Source organism: Thermobia domestica, chromosome 3 (genome assembly GCF_964235325.1).
Source record: "Thermobia domestica chromosome 3, izTheDome1.hap1.1, whole genome shotgun sequence".
In the NCBI taxonomy this organism is placed as follows: Eukaryota; Metazoa; Arthropoda; class Insecta; order Zygentoma; family Lepismatidae; genus Thermobia; species Thermobia domestica.
Window position 1 is genome coordinate 162915981 of NC_137456.1, and position 27157 is coordinate 162943137.

General features: G+C 34.0%; 1 protein-coding gene across 4 annotated transcripts in view; it reads left to right on the forward strand.

Annotated features, from left to right (window-relative positions):
- LOC145680853 (potassium voltage-gated channel subfamily KQT member 1-like) overlaps positions 1 to 27157 on the forward strand; it is a 422605-nt gene that overhangs the window by 108003 nt on the left and 287445 nt on the right. The window contains exon 2 of one of the 4 annotated variants that reach the window (XM_081751984.1): positions 7628 to 7680. The exons of the other annotated variants lie outside the window; for them this stretch is intronic. Within the exon in view, the coding sequence (XP_081608110.1) occupies positions 7628 to 7680 (53 nt within the window). The remainder of the gene's footprint in view (positions 1 to 7627; positions 7681 to 27157) is intronic. 4 annotated transcript variants of the gene reach the window in all.

Genomic DNA, 27157 nt, shown 5'->3' on the forward strand with positions numbered 1-27157 from the left:
TACTGCCCGGGACCAAACGCTATACTTTTGTGCATAACTATAAAGGTAACCAAGAAAATTCTGTCCCTTTTCGTGGAGGTCTGTGTTCAATTGGACCTCACACCGTGACTTGAATGCGAGTGGAGATAAGGTTAACGTCAGTTGTTGGTGTGGGTATATCCAACATACTATCTGGTTGTGGCAATTCAAATACACCGTGAACTTGTGTAAAGACAGAGGGAACATGGGACATCCGCAGAGCGTCATAAGAGCATGTATGCTGCACGAGTTCAAATGGAGGTCAAACGCCGCTGTATCGGGACAGAAGATATGCAGGTCTCTGGTGAGGGTGTTGTGACGACGCGGACATTGCAGCGATAGTTTAACAAGTTTAAGGATGATGACGAAATACCCGAAAACACCACGTGCCAGAATACCAACACATGTACAAAGAGGAACTGGGACTACAATTCAGTGTGTGGAGAAACCATTCGGCAGCACATCTATCAACTTGGAAAGCACTACAAGTTTGGTCGTGGGGTCTCACATGTTTTGACTCCGGGCCAGAAGGCAACGCGGCAGTCGCCTGTGTTTATTTACTGTTTCGGAGCCATTTCTGGACAGGATGTTGACATGTGATAAAAAGTGGGTCCTATACGAAGCTCCACGGCGCTGTCATCATTGGTTAGCATCCCATGAACCGATTTCAAAACAGCCGAAACCAGCATTGTACCAGAAGAAGGTCCTTCTGTGTGTTTGGTGCATCGTGCATCGGGAACTGCTACCTTGTAGTACCTTGGTCAGAGCATCAATGCAACTGTGTAGTGTCAGCAGTTGAGCTGTGCTCAACAAAACTCAAAACTCTGGAGCCATCACTTCTGAATTGCAAATGGGTCCTCGTTTACGGGACAACGCTAAGTCCCACGTGACTAGGATGACTCAGGACACCATTCTCCGAATTGGATGGGAAACAATATTGCAACCACTATATTCCCCGGGTATTGCACTGTCCGATTATCACCTGTTCCATTCTTTGGACAATCACCTTAGAGGACGCCAGTTCAAATCCCTAGTAAAAGTCCAAAATGCACCTGATACCTTCTTCGTTTCACGGCCCACCAAGTTCTACCGCGATGAATTTCATGGCCTTCCAGAACGTTTTCAGAAGGTCGTCGATGCTGATGGGGACTATTTTTGATCTCCCAGGTTAGGTGACATATCGATGTTCGAAGGTGGTGGGTAAAAAAAGCAACAAAACTTTTCTTGGTTACCTTTGTATTTAAATTTAAGACCTTTATACAGAACCTATCTACACAAGATTGATTTTCTTTGAAATTTCACTGAATTTCTTTACGGTTTCCTGACAAAAATATTTTTTTATTATTCGTGACTAAAAAAAAAACAATTATTTTATTACATTGAGTAGAAATAAAAGAGAGCGAATGAAATCCAAATTGAATAAAAACATTTTCTCTCACCAAATTTTCCATCCTCTGTCTTTTAAAACACTTGTTAAAGCATATAAAAATATACTGTACTTACAAATCAGTTTAGTACCTTTGTTTTATGGCTTTACTTGTAGTACCTTGTTAAGACGTTTGTCTTCAAACTGTCAAATATAAATCGCAATAAATTGTGTAATTGCTGTCACAAAAAATTATCCTATTTTTCGATCGGTATAAGGAAGAGATATACTATTTTTCGATCTGTTTCTCCATAGGGGGCGCGGTGGCTCAGTGGTAGAGCGTTCACCTCTGGTGCTTGGGGTCCCGGGTTCGATCCCAGCCCCCGCCAAGTGAACTTTGTGGTGGACAAACACCGTGCTCGTGGGTTTTCTCGGGGTTCTCCCGTTTCCTCCCACTTCCTTCATTCCACCATTTCACTCATCTCTCATCTTCACCGTCTCCTTTAGCATAACCGACATAACCGTGGGACGTAAAACTCAAAGATTTCATTTCATTTCTGTTTCTCCATACTATTTTTTCGTAAATTATTAATTGTCAATAAACTTTGTTACTTTTAAATGAATGAAGCGAGATAATTTTACTATGATGATTTAAAAGCTGGTCATTTGGAGGGGCCAGGAAACATTTGGGGGTCCCTGGCCCCGATGGGCCCCTTCTTGGCTACACTCCTGATACTTCCTAAAGCTATACTTTTGTATTCGAAAATATCAATCGTTGTCACAAATGATAACCGTGAATCTTTGTTGTCGATTAGTTTACGCTCATGTTGTTTGCACAAGGCTCTGGGTTCTATTCCCGATGGGGGTACTTGCTTCAGATACAAACTGGAGTATTCAGATATCAGCTTGAACTTTAAATCTCATTTCATACTGGTGCTGAGAAGAGACGTCAGTTCAAATATCAAAAATAGATTTAAGCTAATTATTTTATTTTTATTTATTTATTTATTTATTTTATTTTATTTTATTTTATTTTATTTATTTTATTTATTTATTTTTTTTTTTTTTGCTGAAACAATACTAATTCACTTGACATGGTATATAATTAGTCATGCTAAGTGATCAAGTGTAAATTCCATGAAAATACAACAACCACATGCGCCTAAACTCAGTATTCTACAATTCAAAGGTTAGGACTATGTAGTGTAAGTTAATACTGTATATTACAATTCATATATGATATGATATAGGGTAAGCTATTCTTTTACAGTTCCAATGATAAGACCATAGCAGCCTATTAGGGTTTCTTTATTCTGTGAGTTACATTTGATCAGAAAATCAGATAAATGAATGCAAACTTTCCATATAATAAGAGTAAAGTAATCTGAATTATTTCATTGTGAGAATTTCTGATCAGAATTCGGTTTAACGTACCTTAATTAGCAGCTCTCTTAGAAATACTAAGATAAATATTCAAAATAACCTATCGAGAGATAGTCCACACTCGAGTATAAGAGATATAATAGCTGTATATCATTTGCAAATTTAATCTAGAACTGAGTACTTAATGAGAAGCAGTTAATCACTAATGCAAATATTTATTTATCACAGACTAATGTTTCTCATTCAAAACACCCATTTTTCTTGTAGCGTGCTGAAGTTAATCAACTGTTCCTACCCATTACATCCTAAATGAGGGCAAACAGTAATTAGTTGCTCTGTTAAGATCTTTCGTTTCGTATTGTGAGAGTAATAGAAAAGGTAACTTCTATACATATGGGAGAAAATACCCTAGTTTAGAAATAGTTTATTCTGATTTAGCACTGACAATTGATTGTAAAGCTAGAAGCTAAGAAGTGACTTACCCATCAATGATTACTTTCATTCATAGAATTCTCATCAAACGTTTTTCTTACCGGATCACTCAAAAGGGAACGATGAAAAATGGTCGATTTTTTTCTTTCTCTTCCTGTAACTATCTCATTTTAGATATACGTAGCAAACGCGTAGGATGCAGACAGTGCATCCAACGTACCCCAATTTCCTCTGTGTGCGTTGAAGTTATTTTCAGCAAAAAGAACCTGGAGGAAGAGGAAGCAAGCAGCCTTAAAGTGAAACACAGAGAAGAGGAGGTGAGACTAAAATGGGGTGGGGGAGAAGGAAAAGGTGTTCTTGCCATCCTTCTCTGCCAATGCAGATCATTTCCCTTCAATTTTCTGTTCGTTCCCGTAACTGAACTTTCATTGTTATCAAATTTTGCCTCTGATGGAAACAACCGGTAAATGATTCAAATGATTCTTTTTTTTATTTTCATTATCAACAAAGTACTCTATTTTCAGTCAAAAGAATAGATATGCATTTCTTAAGTTTTATTTCTAAAAAGCCATTGTTGAACTCGGACCATATATATTTATATCTATGATATATTTTAGTATTGGACTAAATTTCACAAACATTATTACAGAGTTCTTTCAGAATTTTCACTAAAACAAAATAAGCACAACTCACCTAGTATTTTCTTTTCAACGTCATGTACCGGTACGTAGAAAATTTTACGAAATGGAATCAATTGACTGTCATTTTTGAAGATTCTATACTTACATTTTGGATAACTTAAGGCATAGTTTTGAAAAAGGCTTAGTAAATAAAAGTTGCCGGGTTGAAAAATATTTTGATTTAACGTTTAGCCGTACCTGCAGTTAAGAGAAATGATGTAAGTGAAGAAGAGGTATTTGCTTTTTCTACTTTAATTCTACGTAGACTATGCAAAAGAAATGTGACCTTTGGCCAGTTCTTCATACGGAAGTCTGGAACTTTTAATACCCTCTGAAGTACTCTTTTTAGGGTAGCAAATACTTCTAGAGATTCCGGTTATTGGGAACATTTTTTGACATCTTTCAGAATGTAGTGCAGCTGAACGTGGTGTTCCACATATATTATGATTCAAATAGAGCTATCAGCTGTATTTGTAGCTTGACCATCCAGAAACCAGAGTCACGTTGGGAGAGTAGGAAACCATTTGCTGGCTAGAGCCACTCCCTCTTCTGCCTTTATAGAACGAGTCAGTCCAGGAGAATAGATTTGCCTGAAAGACAAAATTGAAGCTGTCTCTTGTCTAAAAAGTAGGGCTATATTGAAAAGTGATTTCTCGGAAAATGTATGTTTCTGTTGGAAGAGCTGTCTCGTTTCTTCTTGTAGGCAACCTCAGAGTCCAGAGCTCGTTAATGACCTAACGGACAATGGAACTATCGTAGAAAGAAATCCTGAATCAAATGTGAAAAATGAACTAGTATATTGATACAACTGGGAAGATTGTACCAACATACAAGCTGACTCACATTAGCCCAGTCACAGTATCATGAAAACGACTGAGGATATCTAATCAATATTATTAGGAAATGTGCCTTGTGATGTGCCACTCTCACACCTCACAAAAACCTGTCAAGGCGATTTCAGTAAGGTTAGCAGATTGAATTGAAAGCAAACCAGGAGACCAGCTTAATTTATGTAATTGGGGACAAATTTTAAAAATAATAATGTAAACTTTTTTGCATTATAATTATTTTTAACTTTATAACTGTTAATTTTACCACTAAAATTGGCCAAATTATATATTCTACCGAATTAAATGAAAATAATACAAAACCTTACCTTTTCTTTGGAGTTCTTCTCTGGAAAAGATTTTATTTTTCAGCATGACTATGGAAGAACTGACAACTAATTTTCCAAGCTTATTTCAATACAAACTTCCTCGGCTATTACAAGTTCTCGTTGACATTTTGTTCCTATACTCTGATCATAAAACTCTAATTAGATACTAAACACTCATTCGACATCTGCGTTATTGTTATTCTAAAATAAAATACTGACTGTTATAGCGAGAATTTACTGCCTTACTTTTATCGAGTCTGGTGCATGTGTTTTCCCGAAGAATGCACACCATAACTTAGTTATTACTGTCCTTCCTATCAGATGTGAATAGATTTTTTTAAAAAATCCATCGAAACTAATTTTAAGTTTCATCCCACCTCTATCAAATTATTAGGTGAAAAATGTTGGTGCCGCGCGACAATATAGGCGTAACAGTGAAAAGAATTTAAATCTAGCATTTTGTTACAACATACTGTAAGTAACAACATATGGTATAACTACAAATATTTTAATGTACCGTAATTAAACAAGCCCGAAAATTGAGTATGTTGACGTGTAGAATACCTTTATGAAGAAATCTCCACCCACATGACCACTTATTATAACATAAGCCAAAAATTTGTGAAGATCCGCATAGAAAGAAAATTAATGGTCTTACCAGAAAACCAGTATTCCACATTCTTTGTGAATGGAACTGTCTTTGTGTGAAGATAGACTTATCCATTTTTAACAATGGAGCAGTACTTTTGGAAAATACGTAAACAAAAATAGTGCTACATTAGTTCTGATGATACTATATAGAAAGTGTTCTTAGTAGAAGCCAAATGACGTACATAAAACTTCTAATGGCCGCATCATCAAAGAAAACAATTCATTATTTTCATGAGATATATAGCACTTTTTTTTTTTTTTTTTTTTTTGTCGTTAGTCAGCACTAATTTCTGGCATACTTTCAAAATTAGTGACTCATTATTTCAAGTAGATGGGTCTGTTTTCACGTGAAAAGTCCACCTACAAAAAATTAGGAATGCTGGTAAGAGCGTTGATTTTCTTTGTATGCAGGACCGTCCGCATTAATTTTTGGAAAATATGACGCTGTCTTCACGGAGCTCTATAAAATATATAGTAGAGCCCGTTATCTGAACCCCGACTAACCGAATTCCGGATTAGACGAAGTGGTTCTTAAGAAAATTAAATGCAGTTTGGTTACGGGCGTATAATTTGAAGTACTCATCAACTACCTCTGTAAAAATTGTTGTGTGAATACCTTAGGATTCTGAATCATGTATTTTTGGGTAGCGCACATACTAGTTCCTAATGAAGTCTTGATCCGACTAGGGTAGGTCCTATAGTTTCGAAGGTATGGGTCATTAAATTTCATGTTTCCAGCAGCCTATAACTCCGAAAGGAATCATTTGTGCACCCAGGTTGGTATATACTTTTCGTCTTATCTTGGTGTTAGGAATCACCTCCCAAACGTTGTCGGTGTTGTTTTGAAACACCCTATATATATATATATATATATATATATATATATATATATATATAATGAGAGAGAGAGAGAGAGAGAGAGAGAGAGAGAGAGAGAGAGAGAGAGAGAGAGAGAGAGAGAATGAGGGTTATCGAGCAGCTCGCACCTCGTTTTGTCGTATTCGGGGCAATCTAGTCATTCCTTTTCTAGTTTCTCTCCCTTATAAACCTTCGCGTAGTAATAGTACAGATCCGCAACCATGTGAACTTTTGTCAACAATTTTCTTCGAAACTTCAGAACTGTATTTGATGATGTAATTTTGGAAAATATTGTAATATTGTAAATATTGAAATATTTAATAGTTTATATTCTGGAAAATTGTCAGTACACAGTAATCTTAGTTATCTTATGTTTGAATCAGTGCGCACTTTCAGTTAATCTATTCAGGAGCAATATATTATCTATATTCGTGAAAATATGATTTGGTCAAAATCATGCTAAATAATCAGTTATGAAGTGCAAAATCAAATGTTTTATTCTATTGTTTAAATCCAGCTGCGATATGATATTCCGAGTTGGCGCTTTGCGCTAGACTACAATAGAAGTCATATATTTTTATAACTACCTGTGCGGCAATTTGCGAACACCATACAATAGTTTTCTTTTACACACAAAAACTTACACACACACACACACACACACACACACACACTCACCCTCACTCACTCACTCACTCACTCACTCACTCACTCTCTCTCCTTTTTTTTTTTTTTTTTTTTTTTACTGATTCTCTTTAGGTAGTCTTAACTCTTGCTTTGGCGTCTATATTTATTATTATATCACTATCTAAATCATTAATATATTATCCTTATGCAGTTATTCCTTCAGTTATATTCGGTATATCAAAATTGTGTGCATACTTATATTCAATATTTAATATTCTCATATATTCGTATAGATATACAAATTTGTATATATATTGTATTCTTATGTTCGCGCACTAGTATATTACTGTATTGATTATCGTATATTTATAGGAATAGATATCTTATCTAGTAAGTTGTAATATGGTAAAATCTGTTGGTTATTTGTCTAATCTTGTAATTATTCTTCTTTTTCAGGTAAGTACTTTTCTGCATGTAGGATTCATTGACGAATTATATGTCTGCAGTACGTGAGTATCTGCTTAAAATTCATATTCATCTATCATATTATGAAATAGTAAAAATAGTGAAATTAACGTAATAGTAAAATAACTTCATATGTTACTCTAATGCTTTGATGAATAGTTCTTAAATATAAATAATTTGTTCACCAATAATTTCGCAGTTCCATAGATACTGGCTAATTCGATAGAAATGATAGCATTAAATGATAAATAAATAAATCTACATGCTTTACAAACGATCAAAAGGAGGCTTTTAATCTTTTATGGGCGCTTATAAATCCTTTAGCGGCCTGTCGCTAAGATTTGTCACCGAAGACTGACTTTAAGTAAATCAATGCCTAGGTATGTCTCAGCAAAGTCATCGGAAATGGACTACCGGGCTGCTTGCTTAAAAAAATAAAAAAGCTTGTTTCCTTCCTTCCTAACTAGTATTCTCAATGAAAAATATTTGCCTAATTCGTCCAAGTTTTAATTTCTCTAAAATTTTGAATATTCGACTAATGAATATTGTCAAATCATACTTCTTCCGATAACTAAAGTTTCGATTCTCCAGAATGGGGAGATTAGAATCTAACTTAATCTCGAAGAAGCTTTGGGAACTTAATAGCGGCTCAACTCGCTGGCCAAATCAGAACGTAAAAACCTTGTTCTTCATAACCTTGGTATTGCATTTTTATCATTTTTTAGCTTATCCAAAGTTAACATAGTCGTATATCTGCCCTGCTCATTATTTAATGAATTATTTATTTTTATTCATGTCTTAAAATGCATAAATCTACCGTCATGACATAGTTATATTTGTTTTAATTTTATTCTACACGTTATTTTAAGAGTTTTTTCTCCTGCTTCTTATTGCATGTCATGAAGACCCTAAAGAAACATTTCACTTGAGCTGTTGTTTACTTCTTTTTCCTAGCATTTCTTTGTTTGGTTAGAAACTATGCCTTAATCGTACATTTTCTGCTCATTGATACTAAAACAGATGAACTCAGCATAAAGTTACTATAAGTCAGTTACGAGAAAATTACTGCTTAAAAGCAATCCTTAAAACTGAATTAGGTTTCTAATTCTAGTTTTTCTCTGTCTGTATTTTTAAGAAAACATCCGAGAATGATTTTTCTTAAAGATATGTGCATAAACTGATATATCTAAGAGAACCACTTTCGACGATATGAGAAATCTGATCGTTCTGGCATCTCATGAATGTTCATACAATATCTATTATCTGATAGGGAGGTTGGAAATCGAATCTCGAACTATATATCTGAAATCCGTATTAACGTGCTCTGCTCTACTCCAGATCTAAAATTAGCAACTATATTGTCATTTCCTTTGAGGGCATTCAAAAATTCTGCAAGCTTTTACAGGATTTGTCACTGTCGCTAGAAATTTCTTTGTGATCACATTTGATTGTAGTGTCTCTAGTATATCTAGATGTAATTTAAACTACAAGCCACTTAAATCTATTTAATACAGTATTTTTTTCCAATTTCATTTTAAATCAAATTATTGTACTTCGGAGAATACTCTATAAAAGTAGCAAAAATCCAAACATTCAGCCTAAAGTACCTGATTTTTGATCCAGGTCTCACTTATTTACCATCACTTCTAACAATTGTCTAAAGCAAACTTTTAATAGTATTCACAGTGCTGTTTAGATCTAACTTATTTCTAGTTACTAGTCAATTATTGTTGTCTTAATATCTAGTATCCCCAGGGTTAAAATTTCAAATCATCTTAAATTTAGCAACCAATCCATTCATTAACGATACAGAAATGCGTAAACTTCATTGTTCTCCAACTATGTTCAATTATTGGCTAGAGCTTTTGTAATAACTAAAGCACTGTAGAACTGTTGTTCCGGGACCGAATATGGGACGTAAGCCACATAACATGCCCCATCGTGATGAAATATGAAATTTATCCTAACTCTAAGTTCTAGTTTGGGGTATTTTACGAGACAACATGAAATCTCATAATTCAAACTTAAAAGGGTTTCAGTAGAGTTTAATTTAGTCTGAATTTAAGTGTGTATTAGTGAATTATCTTTTGTACTGGGAAAAGCCTAGCACAGATTTCTCTGACATATGCCTGATAGATCCTGGTGATGATGGATATTCCAGTTGCGTGCTTTTGATTGTTGTTCACCTCCAATCCTGATATAGTCTTGATTAGTGATGAATTATTAGTTCAGAAGCGAAGTTACGGTGGCTAGTAATTCTTTATTAGTTCTGTAGGAACTAGCAGAACACTCTCCGTTTCGGCAGTGTTAAACTTAAAATGAATACTGTTTCACATATACCAGTTCCTTTCTCTCTAATTTAAATCGAAGTATGGTAAACGCAAAGTATAGAACAACGTATAGTCCTATGATGATATAGATCTTCGTCGTTTATTTTCAGAGTACCATTGGACGCCATCTTTTAAAATTGTCTAAGATTTTATATCATGATCTTTGCCAAGATTGATAATCTGTAGACTCGTGGACGTGACGTAAAGCCACGTGCAATGATTAAACTTTTCCGAGTCCGGGTTCCAGAAGTCCCAGAACAAATTTCGGAATTTAGGAAGTAAGAAATGTCTGTGCCAGCTTTCCGTAATAAGTTCTAACGATGTAAGTGAGGTCATCATCAGCACATTAAGACGAATTCATCGACATGGATTGTAGAATAGTGTGTTCACATCATGATCCCATTGTTTACATATAATTGTTTACAAGTGAACTTAGTTCCATATTTTCTGATGTTTCGTAAACTTATACCTCTAAAAAGAAAGTTAGATTTGACTTCAAATAAAATCTAAGATTAAGACCGACATAATGTATTGTCTTAATTTATATACCTGTTCAGTCCTAGTTTAGGGACACAGATTTGTAAAAGTTACGGAAGAAATGTTCTATTATATCTGAACATCAGTGCATAAATAATGAAAATAAATATATCGGGAACTTACACGTAACATCCATAATGATATAGAAAGGTGTTACCTAGGTGCCTCATGGCTCACATCACTGCCGTATACAACCTACTTGATATGCGATAATTCTATATGCAATACGTAATCTTGTAATTTTAAATGAGTTGCTAGAATGATTAATGTTTAAAGCTAAACAGAAGTACGAATTCATCACACGTTTTTATAAAGTGTATTCTGATTTTAGTATGTCTCTTCCATCATGCTTATGTAAGTTCTGTATGATTCTTCTTGTTTGCAATATAGTCAATATGCCAAGCGCATTGATAAATTTTCATGAATGCACAAGATAAAATAGCAGTTTTATCACATCTGCTTGAGATTCATGAAAAACTAATATTACGTTTCTGTCCGCTCTTCACAAACAATACCTATTTAACGAAGCAAGGTAGACTATATAATCTCTCTCTTAATATTGACCCTTACACAAAACTCCATATTTTCTTTAGTAGGAGGAATAGAAGACGGCTTATTCTGTTATATATGAAAGATAGACTATGTACACGTTGGATCTCTTGTCACGAAAATTGCGTGCCTGCTAAGATAAACGAAATTAACGTTAAATATTTAGTAACAGTCTACGGAAAGCAGTGTTCTTTCATCCTTTGAAATACCTTATTGCTTTCCTCGTTAAAAGATTGAAAAACGAGAAACTGAGTGCTTAGTGGAAGATGGGTTAAAGATAGACCCAGCAGGTTGTTCTGCTTCTTCTGTGTCCATATTGACCCATAAAATTTAAGAAAACTTTTTTATGCAATGACTTTTCGATACATAAATTTACTTTCTCTCGCTTGTTCCTTTTTGTAGATGGAAAACAAAAGAAAAAAATAGAAATTGTTCATCCCTTGGTATTCAATAAAAAGAATCTTCCATATATGACGCATATACTTTATAAAAGCATTCAGTTCGTCGTATTTATTTCTTTTACAACCAAGGGTAAGATTAGTATGTTCATAGCGTTCGAGCTATACTATTGATAATACGATATACATAATTCAGTTCTGTTTTCAATTGACATTTAAATAATAAATGAAGTGGAAATTTGATTTACGTAGTCTAGTCTGGGTTCGTTCTTTCTCTCATATTTTCCACCAATTTTTTTTTTTTTTTTTTTTTTTTTTTTTTTTTATAGCTATGAGCGATTCTAAAACCGCCAGCTGACGTTGACGACGCTATGACTTAATAGGGGGTTTTTACAAGTCATAGTAGAAGGTAAACGAAGGGAATGAATATTATAATTGAAAATAATGTTGAAGAAGGTCTTCACGCCAAATTACGAAATTGGATAAAGATTATATTGCATAGAGGTTTCTGAACTTGCGTTAGATTATTTTATATGTCAGCAGTTAAGTGCTTAGGGTGAGGGTACGTGAATGACTTGATTCAACTGACTGAACTAATGTGGTTTATCTGTACATGAGGTTCTGCGTTAAGAGGCTCATATGTTTTGTTTCACTGTTCAGTTTATCCTGTGCGACGTTATAACTGAACTAGAAACTGTACAAACTGCGTAGTTTAGGCAAGTTTTCACTCAGTTATTTGGATTGGACAGCAAGACTGTGATTGAAATGATAAACTGGGCAGTAACTGAAATTGCTGCTGTTTGATAATCTGAACATACCCCACATATAGCCGATGTACAACAGATACTTTGATTTTTTACAGTTTTTTGCACAGTTGGACCGCGCAGTGAAACAGTGTATGAACTTCTTAACTAACGGCCAGCACGACTACTTTCGCTGGCCAAATTCCGGCTTCGACTCAAGATGGAGCTCGTCAACATTTTGGTGTTGATTCTCGTTCGCAAGAACAAGAGAAAAACAGTCACTTGATTAAGAAAGTGACAAACTGAGGATCTGGAAATTAAGATCTAATAGCACTGGAAGTCTACATGAGCTAATCCGACGTTATTCAATTGAAAATGCACCATTTGACTAGGGAAAAAACTTTATGGTTTATACTTATATTAATGTATTATTATTATTATTATTATTATTATTATTATTATTATTATTATTATTATTATTATTATTATTATTATTATTATTATTATTAAACTGCCAAACTGTGCTATGCGTAAATGTTGGAAGTCTTACAGAATGGTTATGCCCGTCCATCTGTCAAGTATCAGAACAAAGATGGTAAGATATATTGAGATGCGTTGTTTTGCAATCGATTTAGCGTCCCAAGAGTAGGTTGCATCTTCTTCATTAACCCTTTATCCAAAACAAAAGTGGTTCAAATTAACCATTTCCGGTTTCAACATCACCATAGAGCAAAAAATAGTAAGCAAAAAATAGTAATATAAAAAATTCTATAGCGAGTAATTCATTTTTCATATGGAGCAGCGAGTAACATGTTCTATCTTTGATCTTATTGCTCTATTGGAACCTCTAATTATAGATGTACTACTTCAAGTTTGAGTATTGTAAATCTAAGTTTCACGTTCCATATTACGATGCCTAGACTAAAGGAGGCGATGATGATGAGAAAAGAATGAAATAGTAGAATGAAGAAAGTGGAAGGAAAAGGAAGAACCTCGAGAAAACCCACGTACACGGTGTTTGTCCACCACAAAGCTCACTTGGTGAGAGCTGGGATAAAACCAAGGACCCCGTGCACCAGAGGTAAACGCTTTTACCACTGAGCCACCGTGGCCCTAGTTTGAGTATTGAAATTGCATAGTTTAGAAGTCTATCGTAACTTCACACTGTGAAATGAGACCCTCTTGTATAATTAGATCAATGCAGCGTTCAGACAGTGTTACCTTTGAGTTTAATATTCTACATTTTTTTGTCGTTACGTAGTGCGAACTAACAAACAGGTAAACAAAAATTCATTACAAATAGACAGGTAAATAATTCACGTTTTAATTTTTACTTCCGAGCAACGATAAGAACGAAGAAAATACGATGATCATGAAACAATCGAAATCGAGATTTCAACGAACTTACACGTTTCATAGCCCTACATGTTTTTTAAAAAAAAGTGCTATTCTTGGATGTTGATCTGTTTTTTCGTCCGTTCTTTGCTATATATATAATATAGTCGGATTTAAGGGGGTGCAAAGGTGCACGTGCACTCCCCATTTGTTGTAAATATACACTACCTAAAGTGAGAAGCTAACAGTGAGTTTTGCAAAATCAATAGTTTAAGTCGATTTTCTGAAGGTTGAAGGAAAAGAATTCATCGAGAGCAGACACTTAGCATTTCCAAAGGAATTCCTCGTTCACACCACAGATGCCTAAAGACATTTAAAAAACACAAATTTAATTCAAATGTACTGGTAGTTATTTGTGCACCCTTCCTCAGAGAATCTTGGATACGGCCATATATATTATAAAATACTTGCCTACAGAGCATATAGTTAAACATATCTGGATTAAATTTTAAAGCTACGGATTTTATAGAAATCTCCGGGCGGATTCGAATTTCCTTTGTATTTTCTCAAAATAATAGTAGTTTACTGGAGGGTGAAAATAATCATTAGTTTCTGAAACTACTCTTTGATTATATTTTGTAAACCAATATTTAACTAACAATCCTATAATATATCATAAAGGGGTATTTTACTGTTGGAATGAGTTTTTTTTCCTTTTGATAATTTTCTTAAATATAACTCACGCAATTTTATTTACATTTCATAAATATTTCATCAACCACCCTACAAAACAGAATAAGTTGTTTCTCATGAATCAATCCATAGAAAAATATCTTTCTTCGGACAGTTTTCCGAAAACTCTTATTATAATTTTACTCATATTTACATAAATGATTAAGTAATAACTGTAGCATAATTTGAATTAAAGGAATGGAAACGAAAAGGCTTGTTCTATGGCCCTATTATTATTATTATTATTATTATTATTATTATTATTATTATTATTATTATTATTATTATTATTATTATTATTATTATTATTATTATTATTATTGTTGTTGTTGTTGTTATTGTTATTATTGTTGTTGTTATTGTTATTATTGTTGTTATTGTTATTATTATTATTATTGTTGAAACTTGTACCAAGAGTGTTGTTAGTTCACTGTAGGGAACGTGTAAGACAACGAGACTATCAGAATAAATCATTCGTTACAAACGACTGGTATCGTTCCTTTCTTTGTTTCCTCCTTGTGTGTTGAACTGTTAAATGAAACCCTAAATGTGTGTTGCTAACGCTGCTTCTGGAATGTCTATAAGATATTCATTATTGCGTGCTAACCCACTTCACAGAAGTTGTTTCTCTCGAGCCATAACAAACCCAAGGACGGTTGATATATTGAGAAGAGACTTCCACATTCGTTCTAATATTTGCTCGTTGCAAAATTGACAACAGTCACGAATACTGTATACAATATTCTTGTCCATATAGTGTCGTTTTCAATAATTCTATCGCTACATCATGCTCTGACTGTTCGGCTAACTATCCAATCTTCTCTGTACATACACGAATCTGTTCTACCACTAAAAGCTATTTACTTCGATATATCTAATAAAATATGAGTCCATTCTTCTGTCTTTTATGTTGTGATTTTTCTTTTTAAAGTAAAAATTGTCATAGTAGTGCGTGTATCATGAAAAGTAGCTAATCTTAATATTTTATCTACCTATTTAGCAGAACTCTTTTGTAAGCATTATTTCTTTTGAAGACATTGCAAAAAATGCAAATAAGTTAATTCCGTAACTGCTTTTGAAGTTACCTAATCTTGTATTCACATAGGTTTTTAAGCTTAAATCCTACTAAGAAGATACATTGTATGCGTTGAACAGTACCTACTTTATTTTTAATAAAGTACAAACCTGAGGGTCGATTTCAGAGCAATGAAGAATACCTGCACTTAAGTGACTGGTTTGACGTCGGCGCCAACATATAACATACAAAATATATCTTTACTTTCGAATCACTTAAGATGATTGTGAAAAAAAATCAAATTCAAGATTGCAACGAATTTATACGTTTCAGTGGCCTCTAAATGCCGAAAAAGTGATTTTTGAATATGTCTGTCAGTCTCGTATGTAAACACCCTTAGAGTCCATACTGCTCAACATATTCGCCAAATTTCCAAAAGTATGGTGCTTGACTGAGGATTGAAAATGAAAAATCTGATTTATTCAAACTGCTCTAACGATTTTGTTTATTTCATACATCTTTTGTTAACAATTTCATACTATGGTGTCATTTCTCTGAAAAAAAATAAAAATCTCAAGAAATACTTTACTCCTTGTGATGAGTTACTTTTCGATGATTTTCTAAACACTACTCTGGCGATTTCGTTCATATTAATTAATAACCTGACAATATGACATAACATTTGCCCTGGAAAAATCTCGTTTTACCCTCAGGGGTTAGTTCTTTTTCGGACAACTTTTCAATTAAAAAAAAAAGAGAGGGAGAGAGAAAAGCGATTCGGTTCATTTCAGTAATAACGCCACAACATGAGATAACTAATTTCTCATGAAAAGGTCTACAAAGGGGTAGTTTGCGGTGAAGGTTATTGCAGTTTCCTCAAATGAGATTCATACGATTTTACTTCATTATACTAGTTCTAATCTATGGAGTATCATTTGCTATGAAAAGTCCCCAAATAGTAATATACCTTTACAAATGAGTTCTTCGGACAAAGGTTTGTGAAATCTCCTTATGATGATGTTGGTATTTCACAAATATTTCAGTAGTTATTAGTTTATAACATGATTTGGTTTAATAAACTGAAACAAGAAATTTCAGTGCGGTGTTCAGTTCCTGTTTATTACAATTTGTTTCTTACATTTTTGATATACAAATTTCAATTAGTAACTTAGTTAAGTATTCAGTATTTGAGCTCCTTTGAGATGATGTAGCTAGAACTCTTCTTCTGTGCGGGAGACTCGGGTTTGATTCCCGATGGAAGCTCATATGGTTTGGGGATTCCACATTGCATTTTAGGTCCACCTCTTATGGTCTCGGTGTTGAAAGGAAAGATGTTCAATTCACCTGAACACACGTATATAACTCACTGACTGATCAACACCACCGTTTAAGCTAGAAACTTGAAATTTTGACAGAGCGTAGGATTTGTTATACAAAGTACCATTAGGGAAGAATATTTGGAAACTTGATGGGAAAGAGGATAAGATGGGCATGCAAATTATTATGGTAAAATGTGTGTCTCAGAATCTCTGAAGGGTAGAAGTATGAAATTTGGTAGATGAATTTCCCATTTAAAATAATTACACTTACGTCAGTTCTTCTTATTTCCACTAGAAGGGAAGAAAAAGGGTAGGGTTACAATTGTGGTTTTTTTTTTTTTAACAGATGTCGGTACTGTTACAGCGATATTGTCTTTATACGTACTTTCTCTAAGTATTGTTTATATTTCCGTGCAAAAGTGCTATTTTAAAGGCACAAGCAATTAAGAAGAAGAAGAAGAAGAAGAAGAAATCAACAAATAATTTAAATATTTGTATCATATGGAGTTATTTTCTAATTTCGTTGCTATGACGACTTGTTTATCTGTTTGATGTCGTTGTTGTGGTAACTATGAAAGATAAATAAAACGAGGTGCCATCTTGTATAAACTGAATGTATAATATTTTAATGTGACAAACAAGATATATATGTTGAAAGTGAATATATATATATATAGTTTGTCACATTAAAATATTATACATTCAGTTTATACAAGATGGCACTTCGTTCTATTTATCTTTCATAGTTACAACAACATCAAACAGATAAACAAGTCGTCATATCAATGAAATTAAGAAAATAACTCCATATGATATCCTGTTATGTCTTGTTTTATATATATATATATATATATATATATATATATATATATATATATATATATATATATATATATATATATATATATATATATATATATATATATATATACTTATTATTCAGAAGTTCATAATTGTGTTCTTTGATTCATGATAATCTCGTGAACTGTATAAATATACATTTCGAATCAGGGAATGTAACGTAACGAAAAGAAATAACGTTACACTGTCAGCATGGTTAGTTAGATTTAAAAAAAAAAAAAAAAAAAAAAAAAGTGGCAGGGACACGCTAACGTTCGAGTAGTGTAAGTACGTTTTGAAGTGTTTTACCAGGTTTCGGAATGCCATCGAAGTGCAGTGTCGATGCAGAGGGGAGTTTGGTACTGAACCATCAACCCGCCTAACAGTCAGTCGCATTGTTGACAAGTTTGAGGAGCATGGAACGACGAGTGGTCGCTGCAGCTATAGCGGCCAATGTATCGATGGAGATCGATGTACATGCAGTGATGCCAATCTAAAACGTTATAAAATCCCATCTCGAGAGGCGTAAATTCCCATTTTACTCTTGAATTTCCCACGCTATACTGGAAACAAAATTTTCTAAACTTAGAAAATATGAACAGTGAAATTAGGTTATGTAAGTCATTTTGTTCAATATATGAGTGAATGATCCAAAAATTTCGATCGTCCAAGTTTATCAAACACCTTATGAACACTTATTTTCCTTAATTGAAGGATATAAACAAAAATGCTGATAAAAATAAGTAGGCTATATTTTGTTGTGAGTTTTGTATTTCCATCACGCTTTTGTTCCATGATCTTCCACCAAACGTAATAAAACTAGATAAACTTCATTCTTCAGTCATTTCGTATAGAACGTTTTAAAAGTTGGCGTTTCCCATTTTACCTTGTTCCCTTGATTCTGTTCTTTCTTTCATTTTTCTCTTTCTTTTTTTTTTTTTTTAAAAAAAATACCAGATTACATTTAACATTCTTTTGACGATTGTTTTTTTTTTTTTTTTTTTTTTTTTTTTTTTTTGAGATTCACAAGCCACTGCACAAATTACTTTAACACTAACATGCGTTTTATAATAATAAAATTTGACAATTAGCATTAATATCACGTTTATTAAACTCGCCAATAGACAATTTTGTTGGCCCCAATGGATCCTGCTAATAATATGAAAAGTCCCATAAATGCTGCCATTTTTTTTAAAAAATTCCTTCATCCCATTTCGAGAAATAGTCAAAAAATCACCCAATATGGGATTCTTCCCACGGGTTGGCATCACTGTAGCACATGCCTCTGTAATATTCTGGCGAAAATTCTCAAACGTCCCAAGCAACGGCCGACATTTTAACTGAAAACAATGGGCGAAAAGCATATACGCCCATACTTAAATTTCAGAACAATTTCAATCCTGATACAGAATGACAGTGTGTACTTTTTTTTTCTTAATCGATTGCGAAAAGCTTCACCTGAGTAGATATACCCTAGTAATTAGTTTCTTTCTTTGCTTCTGGGAGGTTCCAAGTTCCACGTCTGTGACAATCATTCTGACTGAATTGTTTTCTTAAATTATATGTGGTGCTTTTAATCATAGGCCCTCCTGCTTCCTTCCACTCACAATTGTCAGTTCATATTGTTATTGTGTTTTGTCCCAAGAGCCTCGTGACGTCCTTAATCGCCAGAAAATTTCTGTACTCTGTCCATATGCTGCTCTGCAATTTAAGTACAATTAATTCTTCACTAGTAACATCTTTTTCTTATAAAGTAAGATGAGGCAAATGTGAAGCAGCCCCGAACTAAAGGGATAGAGGATTAACACAACTTTATCCATATCCAGCCCCTTGAAACTTTGAGTTCCTCATTGGTATGTATCAATGAATGTACGATGAACTCAAATGGCCACTCCAAAAATAAGTTCCCCCTGTCTGTTCTGCTTACAGGTTGATGTTTGGCAGAATCCTGTTTCGCAGAATGCCTTAAAGCTACGCATCGTTGCCAAGTTGACCCATTTCTGCTTCATAGACTCGCATGAAAAGTTTTGATAGGACCTCAATATTAGAAATATTTGGTGAAATGAACAAAACACCAACATAAATCCAAAGATGTGCGGCTCGCAATAGAGCAGCGTTTCCCAACCTTTTTCAACTTGCGGCACACTAAAGGTGTAACTTGAATTCTCGCGGCACACCCATATATATATATATGTGGCGTATTTAGGGGGGGCTTCCGGACGTAACCCCCCCCCGAAATCTTACTTACTATAGTAAAGTATATGAAATATCTTGCTGAATTTTCACATTTTCAGGCAAAGCCCCTCCGAAACAAAATCGTAAATACAACACTGTATATATAATTATTTGTAAATATAAAATATCGTGGTATTTTTATGTGATTACTGATATCCTTCTTACAAAGAAGAAAGCTCGATCACTGATTTTTCCCCGTGGTAAATCATTATGCTTATTTTTCATTCTAATTTTAAAATAGAAAACAATTGCAATGAAATATAGGACTCGGGTTTTTAAAAATCCACTTTCTCTTTCGAAAACTGTATCTAACCTTTAACTAAAAGGGAAGATCACTAAATAACGAACAAATAAATAAATATACTTTTAAAACACAAATGTAGGTAATTTGTATGCATGTTTACTTTGTTGAATTTATTGAATGATATGTTAAAATTTCAAGTTACGAAATAGTCTGCAACAATAAAGAAGCAATAATGGTGATGACAATGATAAATACGTTTTTCAACATTAAAAATGTACAGAAAAGTAACACTGTATGAAACTTAAAATTGTAGATTTATAGTAGAGGTTCATAGTAATGTGAAATACAAATATACATTTTTCCCTATGTCTTGCAATTTGGTTCCTATAAAATTAATAATTTGTTTCGATTTCCTCGCGGCACACCAGCGGCCCATTCGCGGCACACCAGTGTGCCGGGGCACACCGGTTGGGAAACGCTGCAATAGAGCCTTGTAGCACAAGTGCAATCGTGATTTACTGCAACAAAAACGAACTACACACACACAGACACATCAACCTAAATATATTTTGCAATGAACAATAATGGCATGGACCTTGTTTTAACTTCGAAATAAGAAAGTTTTTAGAGTGCGTACTAATAATTCTGAAATTTAAAGGGAAAGCTTGTTGAGAAAACAAGTTATGTTGGTGGGTAGTAACTTTTGGTGTCGACTGTACTTCCATAACGTAAATTTTGAAATGATTATAAAATGGAGGAAGAAGTTAAAGTTCTGAAAGTGACGAAGACTGCCGTTCTTTGAGATAATGGTCGTTGTAGAAGAGGAGTCAAGACATTATATCGGAGGCGGAGAGAGGAAGAGGGGGTTTCTCTCACCTCTTCCAATCACTCTACAAAGAATTGCCCGCAGTAAAGGTCTAATTTTGAGAAGCAGTAGCTACACGAGTAAAGCCATTACAAGACGCGGGCTCTTGGGATGCCTACAACAAGAATAGATATCGATCACAGAATGATAGTGGACAGAGTAAGAGAGTCTAGGGTGACAGAATCTCGTCTCTCGTTTAGTTTCCTTATTACATTTTTCGTCCAAAACGTTTCAACTTTCTTCCATTGATAGGTTCCTTATAAGAACAAGGACACGTAAATAAATACACCTATTTGATTGGATTGGACTGGATTGGATTTGAGATAATTGAAATAGCACCACATTGCCTTGCGTGAGATATACTACTTTAGTATAACGCTGTAATAATTTTGTAGTTGGACCAAAGTTTTACATCACTGAAAAAATACTTCCGATATGTCAATGGATTCTTCTTATTTATTTTATAGTAATACGTTAGTGTTAAGAATATATGTACCACTGTAAAATAGGCATAAATAGTAAATGGGCATGGGTCCATCGTGCTACAAATAATGGGCGTATCCCATTACCATTCTGCGAAAGGGTTGTTCGTATTGGAACGTCGAACACAGTACATACCGTCGAGGTGCAATTACACTGGAGTAAAGAGTTGAATAAGATGTTCAAAGGAGTGTGTCTGCTCAGCCCATTACTTGTAAAAGTAGATTTTCAGTTTATTATATTTATTATTGATTGTCATTAATTGCTGTGAAAATTGACCTCATATGCTGATATAGATTTTGTTTAAGTACGTAGATAATAACTAACTTATTAATTACTTAGAATTTAATAGTTCTGTTAGAAGACAAACAACAGTAGAGACAATCTGGTACTTTTTACATAATCTACTTCAGTAGAATAAAACCTATTGTCATTGGCAATCAACTACTTGCATTTTAGCAGTATAAAACATTTGTATTTTGCAATCTTCTTCAAAATTACGCATGAGAATTCATCATCAAGTGTATTATTTTGATATCTTAATGATATCTATCGATTGATGCATGTCTGTCTCATCCATGGAAACATTTGTTTTCGGTAAATCCTAATACATAATACTGTAGAATTTATTTTCAAAAATGTAAGAAACAAAAACTTAATACAGAAACCATTTTTTAAAAGCTTATGTACTCTGAGAGAATATAACTAAGTTTACCGAACGTTAATAAATTTTAAGACTCGGATAAGACTTATTTTATGTTACATCTTGGAATCGTAAGATTTGAACAATGCATGTTGTAGGAAATAAGTATCAAGCCTCGAGTAGAAAGAATGATACGGGTTTATCGGACATACTTCCTAGCCGAAGTTAAGGAAGTGCCTTTTCCTCCTTGTTATTGAACTTTGCAAAGAATAAAATATGTTTGAAATTCTGATTTAACCCTTAACGAGTTTTCGTAACCATTTGGTTACACATTTTTTGATTTTGATTATTGGGTTGAAGAGTGTTATATTTCCGTATTGCTCGTTGTAGTTATTTGTCTACATACTTTCTGCGATGGGAGAGCAGCTATTGCCCCCTTGTGACAACTCTAGTGAATTTTATGCGGGAAGTAGTGTGTGGATATGTTGTTGTTTTGCAAGCAGTGCTGGAAGCAGAGAGAAAATATCAAATACTGAAGGTAAGCAGTTTATGTTTTTATTTTTCTCGATATGTTCTTGTTTGTATGTCATTGCCCAACAATGTGCAAGTGTGAAAACGGCATAATGTCAAAAATTGATTACTATTTACGATAAAAATATACTACGTAACCATTTGGTTACATTGTCCGGTAACGGATCAAACGTATACTTTGTACAGGAAAAAAATACAATATATTGGACTAGCTTATATTGATATATCATTTGATATTTTTATAGAAAATCTAACGTGGAAAAGAAACATAGTACTCTGTTTATTAGTCAAATTTTAAATTTCATACAGAGGCTCAGTATGGAATATAAATATATAAATATGTAAATCTATATGTGTGTATAAATAAGTTTTACTGTGAAATCTTATGTCAGATGCAAAGGAGAAATATTGTGATAGGCTATTTACATTTTTGCAGGTGACTGTGTTTCGTCAAAATTGGATGAAGAACTTACCTCCGTTGATATATCCTATGGAAGGAAACTAAGAATAAGGCCAACAGTAGTGATCTCTTTCTTTGCTAATCTATCGGATTTCAGAATCTTGGATTCAGAGCCTGATCTTACTTTCAGTGATTCAGATCCAGATTATATACCTCAGATATAGTACAGAGTGAGGCATCAGTCAGTTAAGACTCCTGTAGCACAGGAACATCTTGGCATCAGATATGGTTCATGGTACATGTTCTTCGGGTGTGTAATGGACCATATTGTTTGACATGGTTGCTCTGGCGGCCATCTTGGAAGCCGTAATCTTGGATCCAACTTTGGATTTTTAAAATGGAAGGAGATATGTGGGGTATCATTTGATTCGACCTCAATTTCAGGGAAACAGTGATACAGACTACTTCACCTACCGTTATTGGTTCAGAAGTTATTTTGTCACAGTGTGAAAATTTGGCATTACAGCATTATTTGCTCTATGTGCTATCCTTCTTGAGCAAGACAAACTGCAAAGCGCCTCTGCCAATCCGCATGGATTCGCAACAGCATGTCAAAGGTTCAAAACATTGCAAAATTCTCTGCGTCAGATGGTGGATATCATGGATGGGTTCTTGATAAGTAAGGTTCATCAGATGATAGCAGAGGAAGAGCTCTAGTGGCGTAAAATCTGGACCACTCTATCTGTCTCCGTCGCCCATTCCAATGTCTCGGAAATGGTCTATCGAGCCATTGGCGTGAACATAAGGCATAGTGAGGTGGAGCTCCGTCTTGCTGAAAAATTATGGGAAATCACCGTCCTCATTCAAGATAGAGGAGTCTAGTTTTTAGTCGTGTACATTGATAACTTTTTACAAGTGTGAAATTAATGCAATATTTGAAGGATGTAATGAAAATCTCAACTTTTTCAACAATGAGACAAAATCGTTTAGGAAGCAGAAGATAAGATTTTTTCTTATCTTCTGAGGCAAACATATGAGAAGTGTAGGCAAGTCAAACATGTTCATAGAACTCTGCCGTACACCAATGAAATCAAAACGATGGTGTCTTAGAATTTTTGGGTACATGCTAGATTTAGTTGTCGTAAACAGCTGGTTACCTTACAAAAGAGAGTGTAACGTACTTGTACTTGGGAAATCATCGAGACATCTTAAAGTGTTTCGGGCTGATACTGCATCTGCACTAGTATCAATCAGAAAGCCTAAACAAGAGAGACCATTTTTAGAAAGCTTGGGCGAACCTCAAGTGAAAATATGTCGACCTGTTGTTACGTGACCATGTTATAATACAAGGAAAGAGTTTGCTCACTGGCCACTGGCCAGCCCACACATCTAAGGGAAGATGTCGTTTTTGTAAGTCAGGAGTAATAAGCTCACTAAAGAATTCCTTTATGCAGTTCCATCTGTAAGTATATGTATCACGATAAGGAATGATTTTGTCACTTGGTAATTGATATCTTTTCTAGACCCCTAAGTCACTGTTACACTACGTTGATATATTCAAATTTAAAAATATAAAAAATGAAATAAAAAAAAGAAGAATATTCTATAAAACTACGCATATATTTGAATAGAGATGCAAAAAAGCCGGCTTTTTTGAATCGATGGTTTTTTTCACATAAAAAGCCGGCTTTTTTGGGAAAAAAACGAGAATTTTGGAAATTTTGGCTTTTTTCAACTTCATGATTTTTCTATCTAAATAGCTTTCTTATAGTATATTCTATAGTTAGATAAAAATTCCATGACCTGAATGTGATATTTCGCTCTGAAATTCACCATCAAGATGGATGGAGCACATGTTTTACGAATTAAAGCTAACATGAAGAATGTAGTATTTGAGGGTAATTTTAGAGGCTATTTAACTTTATTTTAACTTTTGAGTTATCGACATCTTTTTTCTTCTCTAGTTTGTCATCCGTGTTTCATTTCTAAGAGCTTTTAGTACTCTAGCTTCTAGCGCAAAAGTTAAACTTGCCCGTTTTTCTATTTATCCGTCAAAGCGTACGTTTTTCAATATATCCGTCAAACCGTACTTCCACATTTCTGTTATACTGTAGCTGTGAAGTGATTTAGCAATAATTTTCCGGACACAACCTTGAATACCAATTTATACAAATAATCAGTAGCGGATTTAGAAAAGTACTTTAGGAGGGTTTTTTCTGATTGTTTCGTTTCCTAAAAAGTCCTAATTTTATTTGGGAAGTGCTTGAAGTTTATGAGTACAGGCATAACTAATATTTCGCTTCGTTTATATGTTTAGCAATAATCTTCCGGATACAACTTTAAAAATCATTTTATACTGAGTCAGTGGCGGATTTAGAAAAGTATTTTGGGAAGGATTTCTTACTAATGTTTAGTTTTTTTAAACATTCGTAATTTTTATTTGACGGGAGCTTAAAGTTTATGAGTAAAGGCATAAATAATAGATATTTCGTTTGTTGCAGATATTCCGTAACTTTGGGGAACGGGCTTCAGTCCGAAAGACCGCTCCCCTAACCTTCGCAAAACCGTTACTGCTGGTAATTAGTAATAATAACGATTTAAAAACAATAAAAAAGGAAGTCGCCCAACTCACAGTACACGCACTATTTCTACATTCACAGATGGAATGAAGAAAAGCTTTGTCAGAATGGTCGAATGCTGGTTGAATCCCGGACTTCCCGATAGAAGCGCAAAAGCTAATCACTCAGTCATGTTTGTTGTGCAGTTGTATTTAGCTTAACTTAAATATATTCCGTAGTCTTTTTTTTGGGGGGGGGAGTTCCGTAATGATATGTTGAATCCCTCTTGTTAAAAATTCAGAAAACTTGAGGATTGGGTAAACTGTGATGGTGGTTCTATAAAACTTAACTGTAGAATTTCAAGAATATACAGAACCAAAAGCTCTAGATGTGCAGCCTTTAAGTGTATCATATAAATCTAAGTATTTCTCTTATGTTTTATTTTAATTTTATTTTGTTTCAAAAAGAGGGTATGGAATATTTTGAAGTAAAAATACTACATACTATTTTGCTAGTTATTTGTGTATTCTTTAAAAAGAAGTGTTTACTTTTAGGGTTGGCTGGTTTACACCAACTTTTTTTTTTAATAACTGGTTTAAACCACAAAAATAAAAAGAATGAAAAATGCGAATCGTGTGAACTTCATGGTGACGTTTCCAGATATCAAACTACCTGCAATAGTTTTATTTCCCTTTCACCTTTTAATCAAGGTGTCCCATGTTCAATTCTCGGTCGAACCACAACCCTTCTTTCATGCGTAACCCAAGTAGCGGTTCGGATGTCAGTTTAAGCGAAAGTCTTCTCATTGATAACCTCGGTATTTCGTAAGGATGTTAAGCCTAAATATACGAAACAAACCAAATTGTATATTTCTACATGCCTAAATGCGTGTTGTTTTATAAAGAAGCCAATATTGCTTAAATATATTGATAGAAATTGGCAAAATTTATCGATTGCCTACGTAGCTTCCAACATTAGCTTGGATTGGACTTTCAATGATATCTACGTACCGGTACTAAATTTGTAATTTAATACCTCAGTTTTAGCGTACTGATTATGGTACGTTGACCTTTAAATTTTACATGCAAAGCAATAACAGGATTTTCCCGTTATTGTCTTACATTTCAAGTAATGACGGGATTTTCCCAATGGCTAGGGCGGAAGATTCTCAAATTAAGAAATTTACTGACCGCACTTCTTTAAGCTTATGGGAGTTCTTCCGGCATAACCCCGCTGTTGCATAATAACATCAAGGCGAAACAAACTTAGGCTATTTCTGTGAATATGTAATATAAATACATAAAGCAAAAAATCTAAGTCAAAAAAGCCTGGTTTAAACCAAAAAAGCCTGGTTTAAACATCCCCCAAAAAACGGGTTTTTGGCATTTTCAAAAACAACCACGGTTCTTGCCAACTCTGCTTACTTTTGCATATAGGAGGTTAAAAAATTCTTATTATATACATTGGTTAATCGTGTGGAATTCATAATGTAAATATGTTGAAGAAAAATTGTTTGAAATATTTTTTCGAAATTCATAGTTTATTTTCGATGTTTTATATTATTATCAGCATCAACCACTAATTAAATGATTTTTTGTGTTATAGAGAAGCGATACAAAGTCTGTTTTATCAATTTAAAGCAGTATTTTGAAAAAAGCCCAAAATTTCCGAAGCAAAAAAGCAAAGCAGAAAAAACCGAGTTTTTTTCCAAAAAAGCCGGTTTTTTTCCGAGCCCTTGCATCTCTATATTTGAATGTCATATTTATT